Raw genomic sequence first — 20560 nt, 5'->3', positions numbered from 1 at the left:
GTTTGTGTTTATAATAGTTTTTTATAAATCTTTTTACTTCAAGCCCCAAAAACTTATTTCAAAACAAACCCAAGACATGATGAACATTTTTAAACAAATTTAGATCATTGTCAACAACTGTGATTTAAGATACCCTAAAAGACCACATCACTGACATCATTAAACCCATACATCGTCCTCTTTAAAGCGTCTGCGTCAATCTGCAAGCCAAAACCAGGAAATACACATTAGACAAAGTACACAAAAAATTTCATTTTACTAAAAAAAAAGGAAATCACTTTTATTGAAAACACATCCACTGATAAGTACAAAACAAAGACAATCGTTTTCATATCAATCAGTTTAGCCAGAGACCTTCTCAACAGTGTTTGGGTCCAATCAACTTCTGTTTCAAGCTAAACAACTGGGAAAATCTCTTTGGTACAGTTGGACAGCTACCAAAAGAACAAACCGGTAAAATTACAACCCAGATGACTGGCATTCAACAGTGGAACAAGAACGACGGGTCATTGCGCTCACAGAGATCTGCTACTCTAACCGGGCAAGAAGAAGCTACTGTGATGAATTCAACAGGAATGCCCTGAGAAAATCAAACGTCTTCCTCTGGGTGGTGAAACCGAAGTAGCTAAAGCGCAGCAGTCTCAAGGTGATGAGTCCAGGATGTGACAAATTAAAACTGCTCGGTATCTATTAACTCCAAAGAAGTGGAAATGGACGAGTTTCCCCAGGTTGTTTTTGAACCTAGATGAGCCCAAACAGGGTGTGAAAAGCAAGTTCATCAGCAACGAGTGCTTGTTCATTTCCCTAGTCCAATCTTCTTGGCCTCGGTTTCGTAAATCAACAACCTCCACATTTTAACTATGAACACCTCCGCTTCTTCATCCAGCACCTGCAGGAGAACATTTCAACAGTGAGATACAGCAGCTAAAGCGTTTAGTTTGACCGAGCACAGACTTCAAAATAATATTAAAGAATTGACCTACCATGGCGACATCATCCAAGATGCCTTGTGGAGTACTGTGAGCCATGACCTGAGAAGAAAAGAAACCACTGTTCAAGACATGATTTATGAGTAAGAACACAATGCAGTGAACCATTAGCACAATAAACAATGGTCACAACATGAACGCAGTCATGTACCTTTGAGCATACAAAGTCAACTAATGTGGCTTCTTCTTCACCGATGTATTCTACAATCTTCTTGTTGATCCACGGTCGAATGCGCTTCTCCATCAGACTCTGTGCACAATGAAAACACAAACACGGTTATCTGACGCACAGATGCACAAAAAGCAGACACATCAAACACGTGATGAAGTCTCACCGTGTCAACCACAGACCAGTCCAGCGGGTAGCTGAAGAGCTCAGGTTTGGCAGTGGGGATCTTCTCAATGAGACTCTTGATGTGTTTGCGTTTCTCTTCCGTGTTCACTCCTTTGCCACCGCCTGCCACACCGTCGTCTCCTCCTTTATCCTCATCTTCATAGTCTAAAGGCACAAGCTTCCTCTTTCGAGGTGCCTCGTCTACCTCATCGTCATCAAATCGGTTAAAGACGCTTTCAACAGGCAGCTTCTTCCGTTTGGCGACACTGGGCTGCCCGGGGCTACCGGTGGCACCTTACCAGGAAATAAAACAAACATGGTTTATTGACACTGACCATTACAAAGTTTACGTTAAAACATCACCATCTATAAACTTAACCTAATTTGAGGCTCAGGCCGATCTTGGGCCGGTTCTCCTCCTGTGGCAGGATGTCTGGTGGAGAGTTTTCATGAGGAATGATGATGCCGCATGGCGACTCTTCTCTGGGCGTGTTGGGCGTGCCGTTACCGCTGGCTGAAGATACTGAGGGGGCGGCCGTGATGGGTCGCATGGTGGGCTTGAGGCAGGGTTTGGGCTCCTCCTCATCCTCAATCTCCTCTCCCTCCTCCACATCATCATCCTCAGATGGGGCGTGAGCATGAACATGAGTCTCCGCTGCTCCCTTGCGCCGCTCCCTGTCTCTATCTCTATCTCTCTCTCTGTCTCTCCCTCGGTCTCGCTCATCTCGGGAGGGTTTGTGGTCTCTTTCCTCCTCTGGCTCGGGTTTTACGGGCGGCTGACGTAAACGTTCTGCTTCTTCTTCCATCTGATAATTGAAGACACACACATAAGGGTGACTCATTTTTTTAATTGTTTGAAATGTGCAGTGCCGTGAAACCAAATACTCTCCTCAATCTCCTATGGATCTTTAGACTCACCCTGCGTAGCTCAGCGTCTGGATCTGGGTGTCCCTCCGCCAGCAGCCTCTGTCTGATCTCCTCAAACTCTTCCTTCTCACGCTTCCGGTCACGTTCATCCAGCTCGATCTCCTTCTCTCTGTCCCTCAGACGCTTCTGAAGAGCACTGCCCCTAAAGAAAAAAACACCACCAGCCCATGAGACAGTTTATCTACATTTACCGGTACAACTTCACAGAAAACCCAGCCAGCGATCATCATTCTCTCGTCTATCTGAAGCCTGTCACACTGCAGAGCAGATGACAAATACAGCAGAAAGTCTTGCTCTGTAACGTTGCACATAGGTTTGGGCAAAACTATCGAAAAATCCATTTATCGTTTTTTGAAATGCGACGATTCCCACAAGATGTTTCACTTGACCACATCAAATGTAACATTATTTATAAAATCATAAATGTTTTCAAATGGGATCATAAAGATTTTAACGGTTTTACTTCTCTTATCAATACTGCTTATAGGTCCAGTACTTTAAAGTTTTTTTATCAGTGCTTTTGCATCATTTCTTTTATAAAAAATAAGACTAAATATAAAGAATTTATGAATAGAATACCACTGAATAGAAATCTCTCCCCACACCAGGGCTTTTTTTAAACCGCAGGCTTTTTAAAATAATGGGCGGGAAACTAGAGATACGAGGCCACTTGATGTAAACGCGCTGTGTTCTGATTGTCTGAAGAGCCCATCTGCTTGTTCGGATCACCCAGATTGCTTGTTAATGACAAATATACACGCAGCCCTATATTCTATAATCTTGCTGAATCAGCATCAGATAATGACAATTTCTGATGAATCGGACTACTAGAACTCACTTGTAGTATTTTGGGTCGTCTCGGTCATCGTCATAGTCCTCGAGAAACTCCTTGAGTCGTTTACCTTCCTTAGCCTGAGAATCCAAGAGAAACATGTTGGTTTTAATACCCAGCTAACACACACTGATAATAAATAAGCAATTCAGATAAAAGCATCTGCTAAATGCATAAATGCAAATCTACAGTACACACACCAAAAAGTTTACCATTTCACGACGCCGCTCGTCCTCTCTCTCCATCTCCTTGGCGTAGTCTCTGGCCTTTTTTCTCTCCCTGAGCTCCCAGTTCTTCAGACGCTATTGGATGCAATGTGAACATTCAGCGTTCAACAGAAACGTAGAAAATAAAGGTGACAGTATGAGACAGTGAGGCTATAGGGGACACACACACCTCCTGATAGGCCGCCTCCTTCTCTCGCAGCTTCCTCTCCAGTTTGCGCCGTTCGTACGCCTCCTCCTCATCTTCCTCACGATCTCGTTTCTTGTCCTTATCTCGATCTCGGTCACGACTTTGTTCCCTGAAAATAAACAAAATGACACCTTTTCAAAAATCTTGACTCACTTCAGAATCAAACACTTGACTTGAGCTCAATCACGCAGTTCATTGAATAGATCATGTGATGTGGCGTGTTTACCTGGATTGGCTTCGATCTTCACTGTGATCGCGGCTTCGGTCTCTCTCCCACTCTCTTTCTCTCTCTCTTTCACGCTCTTTGTTGGTGCGCTCACGGTCTCGGTCTCTTTCCCTCTCTCGTTCTCTTTCTCTCTCCCGTTCCCTCTCGCGGTCCTTCTCCCTCTCCCTGTCCCGTCGCTCACGCTCTCTCTCCCGATCCTTGTCTCTGTCCCGCCGGTCACGTTCCAGCTCCTGCCTCTCCTTCTCTCTCTTCCCCTTCTCCTCCTCCAGTTTCTGTGGGAAAATGGGGAGGAATGTTTCTGGATCATTAACACCTCAGTCACACACACAGGAGACGAGCAGACAGAACATCATCACTTAATAAAAGGAAGTGGTTTACAGACCCTGTTTTTCACATGTATACAGTGGGATCCACAAATCCCAAACCAAGAGTGAAAATACTTCTTTTAGGTCATTTTCTAATTTAATACACAACTACACAAAACTTTGATATAAAACTACATTGTCAGAAAAATGTGTGAAAAGTGGAAAACGTACAAAACTGTTACTACAATCTTGTGTGCTTTATTCTCAACAAGCATTCTAACAATCATCAAATAGGGCATAGATTAAAATTAATGTTTTAAGTTAACAGAAATAAATGTTTGCATTTAACTTAACACACTGTAGATTTTCAATATAGTCTCAGAATTTTGGTCCTCACTGTACATCCAGAAATGCTCTCTAACTTTACAAGTCAGGGAATTCTGGAAACCACTTCTGAAGAAATAAACTGGACATTTCAAATAACTAAACAGGATCAGAAAGAAGCGCCGTTAACGTCTGCCTCATCACATGAGCAACAGAAAGAGGCTTGAATCCTCGTGAAACTTGTTGTTTTTCACTTACAGGTGTTGACTAGCGACTCTGAGCGCTGCCGTGGCCCTACAAGCCTTTATTTGTTAGGCCTGGGAGGAAAAGCAGGTCAAAGGATTCACAGGGAACATCATAAAACCATTCTCTCGCTTGCAACAGGTTATAAACGCAAGCTCACAAACAACTTCCAGACATTTTAAAAAAGATTCTGACATGAGCATTGCAGCTGTTGTGGTTTGGATAGAAAAGGCAACAAATGTGTAGAAACTGCTTACCCCACTGCGGACGTCACAGGAACCCGGAGGATTTTGACTTTAGAGATTATGAAATATGATGCGAGAACAGCATGACACCCACAGCTTTTATTTCTGCTTCAATAACAACTCACAGGCTTAAAAACACGGACGGTCGAGTATGAGCTCCTACAGATGCACCCTGATCTCCCAGACCAGTTAGAAGACAAAAACTGTTTGCAATGTTCAGTACGAGCCTTGATCCTCTCAACCGTGGGTGTCATGCGACTGTGGGCAGTAGCAATTAAACAGGAGAAAATGACAGAGCAAAAAGAAATAAGAGCAGGACTGAGATTTACAGGCAAACAGCATTTCTACTAATGTATTTTGTTCCTGTCTAAACTGCAGAATGCAGATGCAGCTCAGCACTATATATTATTCATGTCCTCCAGGTAAAATTTCAATTCTGAACACTTAGAAAAATAAACAAGTAAAAAATGTGGGCAATGACATGCTAAGAGAAAAGAAAGTGTGCAAGCAGACAGATGGGAGAGATGGAAGATGCCGTCACGCTATCAGAAAGCTGTTTCATACCTGCACAATCTTCAGAGAGTCCGAGTGCTGTGGAGGGGCGCCCCCTACTTTTACAAGAGCCCAGCGGGCCAAGTCACTGTTATTCATGTCAGCAGTATCAACTTTATCACCAACATCACTCTTACGAGCAGACCTGCACAGGTTCACTGGCCGCCCTCGTCTCGGGAGACTTAAGTTGTGTTGTATTACTTTAACAAAATAGAATCATCTCTACACAGATTTGTCATTAAACTCTGCCCAATGAGCCCATCACGAGTCCAAACTAAATTTCGGGCACAGTTGCCCCGTGCAAATCCTTTAGAAGGGGGCGCCCAATACAAGTGGAAAGCTCATACTTACATCCTATCCTTTTTCCAAAGCTGTGAGATTCATCTTGGTTTAGTCACCATATGATCTCTATCATAATGGTGGGGTTTAATCAATAGATTAGCTTTGAGGGCACTTCACAGAACGTCTATGCATTGTATGTGCGACTATATAATCCACCCTTACCACAAAGGCTTCGCTACACTTGATACAATCCAGTTAACTGTCATAGATTAAATTTAGTCCTGGTGTAGAAAAAATTCCTGTGCTCTTAGTAATGTTTGAGATCTTGAAGAGCCAATACATCACTTTTCTTGTTAAATAAAATTAAGGATTTTAATAATCTATTCATGTTTGTGTTGCAGAGCTAAGCTACAATAAATGTGAAACACAGTGTGTGTGTGTGTCTACCTGTGATATGGAGTAATAAAGCAAGGATGTTACCTTATGAGTATCACGGAATTTGTTGATCTCCCTTGAAATCAAATCCCTTTTGTCATCTTCCATTTCCATGGCGTTGATGTCATCCTAAAGAGCCAAAAGGCACTGAGGGTTAATCTGGTTCTGGACTATAGATACAAATCAAGTTATCAAACCATTTGAACCGTGTATTATTAAAGGTACATGTGCCCTGCTTCATGTTTTGCAAAGATCTCTAACTAAACTGTACAAACCAGTTATAATGCACAAAGTTCCAGATCAACAACAGTGAATCAGATGAAGTGAACTGAAGTCAAACCTCTTCCTTTTTGTCTCGTCTCTTCTTGCGGCGACTCGCCTCGTCGTCTTGTGATGAAGCGTTGAGCTCATTTGAATATTCTTTGATCAGCCCGTCGATGGCACCTTTGACAATCTGGTCACGCTTCTTTGTTTCCTCGTCCAGCTCCTCTTCCTCATCCTCGCCGGCTTCATCCGCTTTACCATTCTAACAGACACATCATAACTCAGTATATTCTTGTGTGGAATGTTCAGGTTTTGCAATTTAATCATTTAAATGAATTAATTTCCCCAAGTTAACAGTCAATATTTATGTGTGAAGTATGTAGATTTGTAAGAGTCTCGCCGACACCCGGCTGTCAATCAGAAAGTGAAAGCAACCTTGCGCTTTTACTTAAGTATTGACCTGAACCCAATGCAGCATCATCTCTCACACCCCTGATCTGTCACATATCATACTCACTCCATTCTCACTGGAACCTTTCTTCTTTGCCTTCCACTCGTCTAGCTGAGCTTTAGTTTTGGCATCAACCTTAACCAGCAGTTTCTTTTCTCCCACCTGAAGCTCATGCAGTAGTCGTAAAGATCGTAGAGTAGATTCAGGCTCTTTATATTCACAGAAACCAAAAGCTGAAGGCAACGGGAATAAACAAGCAGTGTGTGAAGGATCCAGTGAATCAGTTTTTTTCTCACAACATGATCTTCAGCAAACATGACTGTTCAGGTGAGACGCAGGTGTTTTTGGCTTGTTTTACCTTGGAGTTTCCCTGAGGCACCCTGAACCCGCTTCCAGCTCAACACCAAACCACATTTCTGGAACAGAAGTGCTCAACGTCAATATTAATTACATCAAAACAGCTGGCCTGAAATCACATCAGAGAGTCTGAGAAAGTGCTAAAGGACATCATCAGGTGTGATGCGTGTCAAACTCACAGCCAGCAGTTGTCTGATGAGCATATCTGATGCTTTCTCAGAGATGTTCCCTACAAACACTGTGGTCGTGGGGCCGCTGCTGTCATCATTATCTCTGGCTGCCACAGGTTCTTTCCTCGGAACTGGCAATTTACTCACCACAGGCATCGTTGTGGGCACAAGAACCTGAGCGATCAACTACATGTAAGTGTAAATACCAATGACTGATTCAAACATGTGACTTTCAATGGCCGTACAAATTTGATGGCTTCATTAGCAGTATTATATTAAATGTTTTTTTAAAGTAACCAAAAATGTAACCAATGAGATTCATTTGATTGATCACTCATGCAGTCACAATTTTCATTAAGTAAGGAATATTACCGCAGGGCCTGGAGTCATGATACCCATGTGGACGGGAATCATTGGAGTCCCTGTGAAAAAGATTGTAACATCAGAATCAATTCATCTGAACTTAAAATGCTGCCATTTTAGAGATACTCAGTTAGCAAACACAAACATTAGGTATAAAGTCATGATTGTGTCTATGGGGTACATAGATAAAATGATTCAAATAAGTGGACAGTATTACATGTTACTGTCCAAATGAAACATGAAAAAATCTATTAGATTCCATCAGACTCCCAAATGCAATGAACATGTTTGAGTTACACTACACTCACGCCGCTGAGTTTAGCTTTAAGATAATGAAGTGCAATATAAGTGAAATTCAAAGGATGTGCAGTATATCACGATTACCGGGTGGCATTGACGGTGGAAATCCAGCAAACTGTGGTGGAGGGATTCCTGGAGGCATCGTTGGGATGCCAATCTGCGGCCGGTTCAGATGAGGTGGAAAAGACATGTTGGGCAGAACACCCACCTGAACAGAGAAGAAACACAACAAAAGATGTTAAACACTGTGACTTAAGAGACCCATGACTGCTCCACTTTATTTCAAGAGAAACCATCCAAATCTTCTCTTATAAATGACTCAACGTTCATCCTTTACTCTTGGCGTCTTTTAAAATACTGTATGACTTTCTTCTGCAGAACAGCAAAAAACACCAACATTTCTCAATATATCTTCTTTTGTGTTCCACAGACGAAAGAGTCAAAAAGATTTGAACCCATTATACTTTGGGGTGAACTATCTCCAGATGTTTCAGTTCTCTTCACATTTCACCTATAAACGTGAAAGTGCATTAATCCATCTGAAATCTGAAAATAACTCCGTTGACATCAACATGAAAGAGCAGAAATATAAATGAAATCTGAGGCCAACTATTCATTTAAGGTCTTAAATCTACAAACCAACGCAAACATCTAAAATCACGCCGAAATCAAACCAGCTAATCAGCTTTACAGGCTGAATTCACGGATCTATATAAATATATACATAGTCAATTTCCCCTCGTGTGTCAAAATATTCCTGGTAGCTATAGATACATGCAGAGTTATGATATTTCACTAACGTACTGCCGAAACGTACATGAAGTCTGAGGGACGTAATGATTTTAAATAGATAAAATGGTCCAGTGTGTCAGAAAATAATATCAGCGGGAATCATTTCAGTCAGACCGGGCAGAAGCTAGCCACGAGCTAACGCACAAAAAAGCGTCCGTGTTTCGACCTCTCTCGTCGGCTTTATAGATTTATTCGGAGACCTTATTTATAAAATATTGAAAACATAAACTCAACGCGAGAAATAATAGATTGATAAATGCTACTTACGAAAACCAAATCTATATCAACTCGCTTCTCACACAGAAAGTTCACCGGATCCGTGGTTAAAGCAACGAGCAACCAAGGCTGCAGCTTCCGGTGAAATGGAATTGTGGGAAAAAATAAGCAAGTTAAAAGCCCTCCGATTTAATAACGTAAAGCGCTACATAATTACAGTATTTAACAAATGTATTTTAAAATTGCCCATATGATCTACATCGAGTTTACACGGTTATACCATAAAATAAATGAGCGCTTTAGGGTACGTTAAACGAAGATGAACGCTCGTTTTTTCATTCTTTTCTTCTACTTGTTTTATTTTTTGCTGCAATTATTTTATAAATGTTGACCAGCAACGCGTTCGTGTGCAGAATATTAATCAGCAATATGTGAACAGATATTTGAGTCTTTTTCCTTCCGTTCGCAACCATTTAAGTGTCTTTAACATGAGCGCAGCACCTGCAACGTGTGTAAAAGTCCCATTTTACTCGCACAAAATATCGTGTCTGTTTACCGCGTGAATGTAATTAAAATCAGTCATGTTTTGCGATGCTGCTTTTTTCAATCTTTATTAAATAGTCGTATGGATATAAAATGCGAGCGCGTCGAACTGCATTTGATTGGCAGGCGACGTCATCGGAGGCGGAATTTTCATGGAAGGTGCTGGAAAAAGACGAAGCACCGCCGGTCTGCATTACTAATGTTCCTCCGCAACGAAATGTAGCTCAATCGAAAACATTATTTTCATGCGTTTCTTTGACAAAATTGTCTTAGAGCTGCACTTGATTCACGTTTATTCTCACAAACATTATTTTGACGAGGTGACAACTATGAAATGATCTTTTCGGCGAAACACACATTGCACACACTAAGCGCGCATCTTATCCCTCTACTGGCTGTTTAAAACCCGTTTGGTCGTCACTGTCTTGTTTTCTAATATAAATCTACGTCTATAACGACTCAAATTGCTATAAAAAGCCCCACAAGCATGTCTAGCTTTTATTGTAGGCCTAAACGATGCGCACGTAGTGTTTTATAGTTCAAACTTGCTCAATGTAAATAAACAAAATAATTAGTTCTTAAATGTATTCCCTTTTATATTATATCCCACCCGCTGAAGTTATTTTCAACACTCAGCAGCGTGTAAGTCGTAGTCGTCCCAATAATCTCCCAATTATAGCCAATATTGCCATTAAACGGTAAATGAAAGCGTTTCTTTCGCACATGGTGCGCTTATACAGTTCATGTGTTTGAACATGTGATACAATAAAACATTTCCGAAATAAGATTATAAATAAGTGTTCATTCATTATTATTGTATACCAGTGTGAATCAGCGCGGAAGGATACAGCCGCACAGTCATAGGCGGAGTATAAAGAAAAGAGCCGCGCGTGCTGCTTTCTCTCCTCTGCTTCCCTCAGTATCAGTGTTGGGGGAGATCGGCTTTTCTGTGGCGGTTAAATCTATAAAACCAACAAAACAAACCAAGGTAAATATAATATCTATCTAAAACTGCTTTGTAGATTCTCTTAGGTATTATATTATACGAGAAGGTGTGAACTTGAATATAAATTAATCGTCATTTATTTGATTTGATGTCGGGTCGCTATTGTGATTGTGCGGATGCCGGTAGGGGCTCGCTTTCCTCAGGCCTGCACATTAATGTTAAGCTCGTAATTCTGTCTGTAATTAACAGGCTGTGCGTTTAAATGATGTTTTAATTTAATTGGATATGTAAGGGAGTTGATAAAACGGGTCTACCGTTAATGGTTTACGGTACAGTAAATGCGACGGTTCACCAGACCGATTCGATTAGTTGATTTATTTTATATATATATATATATATAAACCGTATCCAACTTCATATTTGTCAGAGTAAGTTTTAATTGTGTAGTATGAGGTGTGCTCAGGATTTAATGTATTCGATCACGCTGCCTGAAATCGAAAGTAATCCAATCAGATAGTGGATCATTACCATCGGATCGTTATTAAAATCGTGTATTTGAGTTAAAGTCGTCGTCATTTATACGGTTTTGTACTTTGATACAGAAATACTTTGATCAGCAGCAGAAAAACACGTGTTGAGCTCATTGTCCTTCTGCGCTATGTACTTCCGCATCCGGGTCACTTGTGTCACGCTATAACTGGTGCATTGTACTGTATTGTTCTTGCCTTCATGCAATTAAAGCTTTATTACTGTTAACATTTATAAATGTATTATAACGCGTCCAGTTTTATGAATTATCAGATGAATGTGAAACATTTTACAGTATTAATCTAAATATAATGAACCTGGTTTCAGATGCCTGAAGAAATGCGCCAAGAAGAGGAGCCTGAGACCTTTGCCTTCCAGGCAGAGATCGCTCAGCTGATGTCTCTCATCATCAACACCTTCTACTCCAACAAAGAGATCTTCCTCCGAGAGCTCATCTCCAACTCGTCTGATGTAAGAGAACTCTGACACGCGCTTTATATTCTAGCAGCGTATTGTCTTTCCAAGTCCTGGGATATTTTTAAGAATCCCTTTTGTAATTGAGTTCTTTCTTTCCCCCCTCCCCACAGGCTCTTGACAAAATCAGATATGAGAGTTTGACTGACCCCACCAAACTAGACAATGGAAAGGACCTGAAGATCGAAATCATCCCCAACGTTCATGAACGCACCCTTACTCTTATCGACACCGGTATTGGAATGACCAAAGCAGATCTCATTAATAATCTGGGTACCATCGCCAAGTCCGGGACAAAGGCCTTCATGGAGGCTCTTCAGGTGATTCTCAATTTCAAATTAGTCTGCAAGCATTCAATTACTTTTTCACTGAAATTGAAAGCATTATGGGATTTCATATTCAGCTGCGTGTATGTTTATATTTAAAGAAATGTTTCATATTTCTGTTGTAATTTTAGGCTGGTGCAGACATCTCCATGATCGGGCAGTTTGGAGTGGGCTTCTACTCTGCTTACCTTGTAGCTGAGAAGGTCACAGTCATCACTAAGCACAACGATGATGAACAGTACGCCTGGGAGTCATCTGCTGGTGGTTCTTTCACAGTCAAAGTGGACACCGGTATGTTGCTGCGTTTGTTCCGATCTCTATAAAGACAAAAGTTCAACATTGAATGTATCTGATGTACATATGATCGATTCTGTAGGTGAGCCCATCGGCCGAGGAACCAAAGTCATTCTTTTTCTGAAAGAGGATCAGACTGAGTACATTGAGGAGAAGAGAGTGAAGGAAGTGGTCAAGAAACACTCACAGTTCATTGGATACCCAATCACTCTGTTCGTAAGTGGCATTTGGTTATACGTTACTAGTGCAATCGTGCATGCGTCCTGCTTGATTGTGTATTGAATGCATGAAAGATTGATGTTAAAAATATTGTTGTTCCTCGCAGGTTGAGAAAGAACGCGACAAGGAGATCAGTGACGACGAGGCAGAGGAGGAGAAGACCGAGAAAGAGGAAAAGGAGGAAGGCGAAGACAAGCCCAAGATTGAGGATGTTGGCTCCGACGACGAAGAGGACTCCAAAGATAAGGACAAGAAGAAGACAAAGAAGATCAAGGAAAAGTACATCGACCAGGAGGAGCTGAACAAGACCAAACCCATTTGGACCAGAAACCCAGATGACATCTCCAACGAGGAATACGGAGAGTTCTACAAGAGCCTAACCAACGATTGGGAGGACCATCTGGCAGTCAAGGTGTGTATCCCATTACCTCACAGAACCGTGTTTGGTTCAGGTTTCGTGTCAAACTGAAACGTTTGTTTTGTCTGTTGCCATGCAGCATTTCTCCGTGGAGGGTCAGCTGGAGTTCCGTGCTCTTCTGTTCATCCCCCGCCGCGCCCCCTTCGACCTCTTCGAGAACAAGAAAAAGAAGAACAACATCAAACTGTACGTGAGACGGGTATTCATCATGGACAGCTGTGAGGACCTCATCCCGGAGTACCTCAGTAAGTCTGTTATCACTGTTTTTGTTTGTTCTAGAAGTCTTATTAGTATATTAGAATTCACGGTTAATCATCTTTTCCAGACTTCGTTCGTGGTGTTGTGGACTCTGAAGATCTTCCACTCAACATCTCCAGAGAGATGCTCCAACAGAGCAAGATTCTCAAGGTCATCCGCAAGAACATTGTCAAGAAGTGCCTGGAGCTCTTTGCGGAGCTGGCTGAAGATAAGGAGAACTACAAGAAGTTCTACGATGGTTTCTCCAAGAATCTGAAGGTGACCAAGAGAATCCGAATCTTCTGGACTGACTGTTGTTTTTATGGTGATCTAATGGCTTCTAACATATTTATTTTGCACTCCAGCTGGGCATCCACGAAGACTCTCAGAACCGCAAGAAGCTGTCAGAACTGCTGCGTTATCAGAGCTCGCAGTCTGGAGACGAGATGACCTCTCTCACAGAATACGTCAGCCGTATGAAGGAGAACCAGAAAGCCATCTACTACATCACTGGTGAGACATCGATCTCTAACAACTTCTGTTAAGATTTTTTTTTTGGTTCAAATTATTTACGATCTGTTGTTGTTCCTCAGGTGAGAGCAAAGACCAGGTCGCCCACTCTGCTTTTGTGGAGCGTGTTTGCAAGAGAGGATTTGAGGTGCTGTACATGACCGAGCCCATCGACGAGTACTGCGTACAGCAGCTGAAGGACTTTGACGGCAAGTCGCTCGTCTCCGTCACCAAGGAGGGTCTGGAGCTGCCCGAGGATGAAGAGGAGAAGAAAAAGATGGAGGAAGACAAGGCCAGGTTTGAGAACCTCTGCAAGCTCATGAAGGAGATTCTGGACAAGAAAGTAGAGAAGGTAAATCTTGAGTTCGGTTTAAATAGACTAAAAAATGAAACTCATACCTGTTCACATGTTGATAGTATGTAGCACAGAGAACAAAATCTAGTGTGAATGATCCCAGATTGATCTGACGTTAATTCTTGCAAATGTTTGTTATGAACAGGACTTGTAGTCAAAGCCACAGATGGTGAGTTTATGTAATGATGTTCAGCTTTGGCCTGTGTGTGAAATGAGTTTATTCCGGTTTGTGTGTTCTTGTGAGCTGCTTTTGTTCTCGCCTTCCGTTTTATGACACGTGTTCACTAACTGGTAATTTCTGTAAGATCTAACAATGAGTGCAGCGGTTACCTCCTGAACTTTCTCTGCTACTGTTCCTGACATTGCTCTCATCTGGTTTCTTTCCAGGTCACCGTATCGAACCGACTGGTTTCCTCCCCCTGTTGTATCGTGACCAGCACTTACGGCTGGACGGCCAACATGGAGAGGATCATGAAGGCTCAGGCGCTGAGGGACAACTCCACCATGGGCTACATGATGGCCAAGAAACACCTGGAGATCAACCCAGACCATCCCATCATGGAGACGCTGAGGCAGAAGGCCGACGCTGATAAAAACGACAAGGCTGTGAAGGATCTGGTCATCCTCTTGTTCGAAACTGCACTGCTCTCCTCCGGCTTCTCGTTGGACGATCCCCAGACACACTCGAACCGCATCTACAGAATGATCAAGCTGGGATTGGGTAAGATTCTTGACCAATCGAATGGATTTGCTGGCGTGACATTTGACCAGGAAAAAATGGTTTGAAATGAACTTACCTGATCCCTCCTTTCTGTCTTGTTCAGGTATTGATGAGGATGAAGAAGTGCCCGTTGAGGAGTCAAGCTCCGCCCCTGCGCCAGAAGAAATCCCCCCTCTGGAAGGAGATGAAGATGCCTCCCGCATGGAGGAAGTCGATTAAACGCCTCAGTTTCGACCTTAACCGCCGCTTCCCTCAATCATTCCGCATCCCGTGTTTTCTCTTTGACCTGTAAAAGGTTAACCTGCTCTCAGTAATGATTCCTGAAAGAATCAGTTTATAACTTGTACCGTCAACTTTTGCTCTGTTTTGAGCCATAAAGTACCATGTTTTTCTTTTATGTATGACGTTCATGATGTGTTGGGTTGATGCAGTATTGTCCAAGCACAATAAGCACTGTGTTTCACAGATACTGATGCAGTGGGCTGTGCAGAAGCATGAATACTTTCTGCATGGAGGGGAAAGACTTGCCTGAGTACAGGCTTCTGTCTTGTTTTTCAGAAATAAAAACGCCTGGTGAAACCTAAATCTATTTCTCTGTCCTTGAAATGCAAATGTCACAAGCATGAACACAAAGCGGTTGCTTGTAGGGTTATCACTAATCATTGGCTGGAAAAAATAAATAAAGGATTAAAATTAACTCCATTTCGCGTCTATGAATTGACTTTGTAATTTATTCGCGTTTGGTGTGAACCCAGCATTAAGCTAACGAGCGTAACGGCTAATGCTAACGTCATGGCTTCAACGGAACTCGGAAAGGAGACCGGAAGCTAGTTTTTTGGAACGGATGTCAGTGGGTTTTGTTAGCTGTTACGGGTTCTCCAATTGTAAGTAAGACCCTCCATCTCTGCTTGAAGTCACCGAGACCGCATCGCAAGAGAAGGGCCATTATAAAACGGTCAGTTCTGGTCCTTGATCCTGATTGGTTGAGCCGAGGTCTAAGGCGTTATAAAATACCCCGCTTTACAAAGCTTAAATATCACTTTATTTTACAAAACCTTGCTACGCATATCTTTATAAAAAACTTTAAATACTGTCGTGTGATTTTAATATAACAGTTAAATACAATCACATTTTGTAAATTGTCACACAGATCACGAACTTCAGTCGCGTGCGTCCGATTAAACGTATATTGTCATTATTCTGTACAGTACTATATATAAATATATATATTAACAGTTTGGTTCCAAAATGAGAACTCGGTTTAAAACATTTAAAAAAACATGCGTTTTATGTTATGGGTCATTCTACAGAAAAGTCCACTTTTGGTACGGATGTCTTAAAATTGATTTATTTTTCTAACATTTAAACTTAGACCACATTATTAGGTTACCCTTTGACTGTATGAGTACACATAAATGACAGCTTAATATTTTTTTGTTTGCATGTACTTAAAGACAGGATACAAACACTTTTTGTCACTGGTGTTACCTTACTTTTTTAGCAATATTAAAGGTGATTATAAAATATTTAAAAACAAATTCAGTACATGCAGTCAGAGGTACAGAAAATGAATGATAATCTAACTAATAAGGAGAATGTTTCATTTATTTTAATCAGGTTTGTTAAAAGTGTGACTGAATGATGTTAGTTCAATTGCGCAACCATGTATTTATAACAATGAAAATATTTGAAAAACAGTTCTAAACAAGCAATGATACAATCCTTTAATTTCATTGAATTCTGCTACACTTAAGAATTAGGCAAAATATTTTCTTGAAAAAAAAGTTCTCACTCATTTTACCCTCTCTTGCTCTCTCTGTATGTCTAAGTATGTGTCTCTCTTTTTCTGTGTGTATGTGAAGAAAAGGTGTTAGGGAAGGAGTTAAAGGTTATGTGAGATGATATTGGTGTGAATAGCCAGGGAAGCAAATCCAGATGTGACTAGAGAGAAGTTTTGTACCTTGAAACGCTGGGTGATCCATCTGGTGATGATGGGGGTGTCAATGCTTCTACTCTGACTCTTTGCCTGCATCTTTCCATGCCTTTCGCTCATATCTCTTCTCCCTTTCACTCAAATCACCTATTCTCTTTCTTTTTTGTGTGTCAATGTCATGGAGATAGCTCTGTTTCCTTTTCTGCAAATACTCTGCTCTGCGTTCAGGATCAGCATCCCTACGCTTTCTGTATAGTCGCTGTTTCTCAGCTGCACTCAGTTTAGCCATATCCTCAATTTAGAAATACCTGACCAAAGGAGGATTAACAATGATAAAGAAAAGTTAGAATCGCACTGTGATTTAGTGCTATTTTATGCTAAAGAACTAAATGAATAGCTTTGAACAAAGTTTATCTATAAAAGGGAGTCACTGGTGTTACCCATAAGGAAGGTGACACCAGTGACAGTAACACCGGTGACAATTTTCATGAAAACTGCATTTTACAAAATGGCTGCTGCAAGGTATCAAACCACATGTTGTCAATCATTGTATACTCACTAAATTAAGTAGTTTAATCCATTTGTATTCAATTTTTTTATAATTCCCAAACAATAAAGGAGGTCATACCAGTGACTTTGACTAAAAGCTTCATATGAAATCATGAGATAAATGAAAAGATTTCTGATAATTGAAAAGAGACAGTGGACATACCATGGGCTTTACTTCATAGATCTCCAGGAAATTGGAAGAAGGAAGTCAAGTGATGTCATCAGTGTGATTTTTATTTAAAGATAGGCGCTTTTTTGTTAAACGGTAACAGTGACACAACTCCAGGGGACCACTACTTTCGTTATATATTTTATAATATTTATTTAGTTTTTTAATGTAATTTACATCATATATTTGATAGTTATGGACACATTATTGTATTTTAAATGGAAGAAAACACAGTTTTTGACCTCAAAATAAAGCATTTTCCCTCTGTACATGACTGTGGGGACGAGCACTTCTGTGGTGCTTGGAATTCTAATTAATGAATCAAATACAAATATTGCCAAATTGATGGCTCAAGAAGGTGTAATTGTTCAAATAACATATTGTTTCATTTTAAAATAGAAAAACATTGTAACACTAAAGTGTTATATTTCTGTAAAGGCTAGGGACAGAAAAATTGACATTTCCGTAGAATGACCCATAACATGTTTTATTGTGTAAGTTAAATTTTGTTTATGGCTGAAAACAAAGCAACTGCAGTTCGATTTTGAAACCAAACTTATCATATATAGGATGTAGTAACTATATAAATCAATCCAAACTACACGTTTGATTTAATTTCTCTTTGGTAATATTTTTTTTTTTTATTGAAGAAAGTATCAAAACAGACAATAGAAATACAGTACATTTCAAAAGCTAGGGGGAGGTACAGTCAGTATTATAGGAATACTTTAAAGAGTCTACATGCTTGCAGAATTTTAATCACTTCATTTTCAAATGCAACAAAACACGGCTTTTTCACTGAAAATTAGCATTTATGGATGTGGAATTTAGCCATTAAAATAAAAAAATTATAAAATAAGTGCGGGGTTGTTTATCTTTTGAGTTTACAATATCTAGTAAAATTACTAAACTAAAATTTTCATTCCAACAACGAAACAAAGTACATTTTGCCAAAAAAAGATACATAAGAGCAGTGCCAAAATAAATGAACAGCTGTTTCTGGCTTCTTTTTGCAAAAACTACAACTTTCATCAATATCCTTTTTCAATTTGGTTAAATTGTGTTTAGCAGGGTATATTCTGTGAAGAAGTTTAAAAGATACTTCTTGAACCTTGTTTGTTAAGAGATAGCGATTGGGTAGAAGCCAGACTTTTTTCCAGTCAACATCATTCACAAACTGACTCCAGTAAGCAATAACATTTGGTCTTGAAACAATATCTTTCTGAAAAAAGGCTCTTATTGACCTGTTATAATTATAATGACTGGAGAAACATATTTTACCTACAAGGGACTGATTTGCTGAGAGGGGTTTGGTAATAAAAAATGCAGTTTCGCTTTTTGACCAGATGATGTCACTGTTACGTCTTACGTTTCATTTACACGCTCAGAGCAGACGTGCAGTTCGCTTTTGACACAAAACACAATCCGATATAAAAGCTTTTCGCGACATTGGCACGACTTTTCACGATCATTTGCAACATGAAAGTCACAACTTCAACCATTTTTAATTCTTGACATAAAGACCCGTTTCCATTTTGCAGTTACCTGGAGATTTATTTGAAAAGCTTCAAGAGTCTTCGTCGTTTCGAGATGCGCTTCTCGTGATAACAGCTCTGACCTATTTAATAACGATAGATTCGGTCAGAGATGAGTTTGAAGGAAATGTTTAACCTTTTCGATTCTTGTTCTGAAGGATCCCAAACACCCAGCGCCTGCGTTTCGATTTCTTCTAAGTCACGTGTGTTGACGAGTCAAATGATGACGTCGCTGATGAGGGCTTAACATTCATTTGATCGCGTCTCAAAACTGCTGTGCGCACGTGGGCTGAGACCGCACTGATCATATCGACACGACAGCCTTCATACACGCGCAATAAAACAGATCTGATCACGTCACGTGTCTCGTCTATTCGATGTCTGCTTGTTCATGTGCAACAAGTCGTTTCCTGTCATGTCTCCAATATACATTTAAAAGACACGTGTAATGTTTAACTGATATGTCTATGTTTTTCAGATCTACAGCCTGTGCTGTCTGGGATCCAGCTCATAAAGTGTTCAAGTAACAATAATTAAAAGAGCACTTTATCAACATCAGCCAAGTCAAAGTTTATTTATAAAGTGCTGTACACGCAGAAGAGAATATATGGGCAGTAAATGTCAACATTGCCATGAAAAAATTCATCGATTGAGGTTTAAGTGCCATTTTCAGGATGGTAACGTTCATAACGGTACATATTCCTCGTAAATGGACACATGGAGATCATGTTCTATGAAGAGACGTCTCTTCAACATTCATTATTGCTTCGGGATTGTGCATTACAGTTTTTTACAGACGCTAGGACACATTTCTCAATACTTGGGTCACTTTTGCAAGTCTATGTGGGCTAAACTGAGGATCAATTATCATTGCTTTGGCACAAAATGCCTTCAATGACTACATCTCTCAAACTTTATGAATTATTTTCTCACTCAGACACAACATCTGCCAAAACTCTTTGTACGTACAGGCCAATTTGCACATGCTTACATACTGTTTTCAAAACTTATGTTCAAAACAATAACATAATACAAAACTGAATAAGACATTTCTACAGTAATATTTGAATGAAATATATTTAAAATGCTATAAAAAGAATTGGACTATTTGACCAGAACAGCTGATTCTCATTGTAGATGAACCTCTACACAGGTGTTACTCTTTCAATTTCATTACAAAAGGAGAAACTGCTGAATAGTTTTGTGTTGTGATGTGAACATGGACCGAGCCAGAAATAGAGAAGTGGCTGAAAGAGGAAGAAGATGGCAGGGATGGATCAGGCATGCCAGAAGATTCTTTTAGGTGTATTGCACTAGATGACAGAAGATGTGATGTGGATGAGAACCTCTGGCCAAATGGAGAAGACCGATTAGATTAGCATTACTGTACTAGTGTATCTGTATCAGTGGATGGTGTGTGTACAATTTCTTGTATATTGGAATTACTCAGTGCAAAAAAATTAATAAATAAACATCAAATATTGAGGAATTCTACATCATGTCTGATTCGTTCCAGTAACATATTGCAGTGAATATAAACAGAGATGTGTCCTTGTTTTACACAAGAAAACATTGTATAATGCTGCATGTTGTTAGTGTTTTTTAGGTCATTGTTTTGTGGGTGACAAATGGAAGAATGAGTTGATTTGAGACCTGAAGAAAGTGTTTTGGTAGTTGTAGTGCATTTTGAATGTGAAATGAACTGCTTTGCCAAGCTGAAAGTTGGTTAGGAGAACTGTGTGAAGAGTTTTGCAAAAGTGACCTAAGTATTGACAAATGTGT

General features: G+C 40.3%; 2 protein-coding genes across 5 annotated transcripts; one reads left to right on the top strand and one right to left on the bottom strand.

Annotated features, from left to right (window-relative positions):
• Window positions 1–266: 266 nt before the first annotated feature.
• Window positions 267–9630, bottom strand: rbm25b (RNA binding motif protein 25b). 4 transcript variants are annotated; one of them, XM_079475157.1, is made up of 18 exons: window positions 9073–9630; window positions 8098–8221; window positions 7723–7772; window positions 7360–7524; window positions 7182–7239; window positions 6890–7056; window positions 6449–6634; window positions 6154–6237; window positions 3723–3994; window positions 3479–3605; window positions 3283–3384; window positions 3089–3162; window positions 2242–2392; window positions 1703–2129; window positions 1325–1617; window positions 1141–1239; window positions 984–1031; window positions 267–889 (listed from the first exon to the last, which is right to left on the bottom strand). In XM_079475157.1, exons 2-18 carry the CDS (start codon window positions 8201–8203, stop codon window positions 797–799), a joined length of 2502 nt encoding a protein of 833 aa, XP_079331283.1. In that variant the 5' UTR covers window positions 8204–8221; window positions 9073–9630; the 3' UTR covers window positions 267–796. The 4 variants fall into 4 exon arrangements, with proteins under 4 accessions (XP_079331283.1, XP_079331284.1, XP_079331281.1 ...); XM_079475158.1 differs by having other exon boundaries at window positions 3295–3384; XM_079475155.1 differs by having other exon boundaries at window positions 7360–7536; window positions 9073–9520.
• Window positions 9631–9790: 160 nt separating this feature from the next.
• hsp90ab1 (heat shock protein 90, alpha (cytosolic), class B member 1) lies at window positions 9791–15294 on the top strand. The gene is made up of 12 exons (XM_079473984.1): window positions 9791–10552; window positions 11366–11509; window positions 11626–11832; window positions 11970–12129; window positions 12215–12348; window positions 12458–12763; window positions 12849–13014; window positions 13095–13285; window positions 13372–13519; window positions 13600–13868; window positions 14259–14592; window positions 14696–15294. The coding sequence occupies exons 2-12, from the start codon at window positions 11366–11368 to the stop codon at window positions 14809–14811; spliced, it is 2175 nt and encodes a 724-aa protein (XP_079330110.1). The 5' UTR covers window positions 9791–10552; the 3' UTR covers window positions 14812–15294.
• The last annotated feature ends 5266 nt before the right edge of the window (window positions 15295–20560 follow it).

This window comes from Barbatula barbatula (genome assembly GCF_947034865.1).
Source record: "Barbatula barbatula genome assembly, chromosome: 15".
Taxonomy (NCBI): Eukaryota; Metazoa; Chordata; class Actinopteri; order Cypriniformes; family Nemacheilidae; genus Barbatula; species Barbatula barbatula.
Note: the sequence above shows the minus strand (reverse complement) of the source record. Positions and strands in the feature narration are given on the sequence as shown.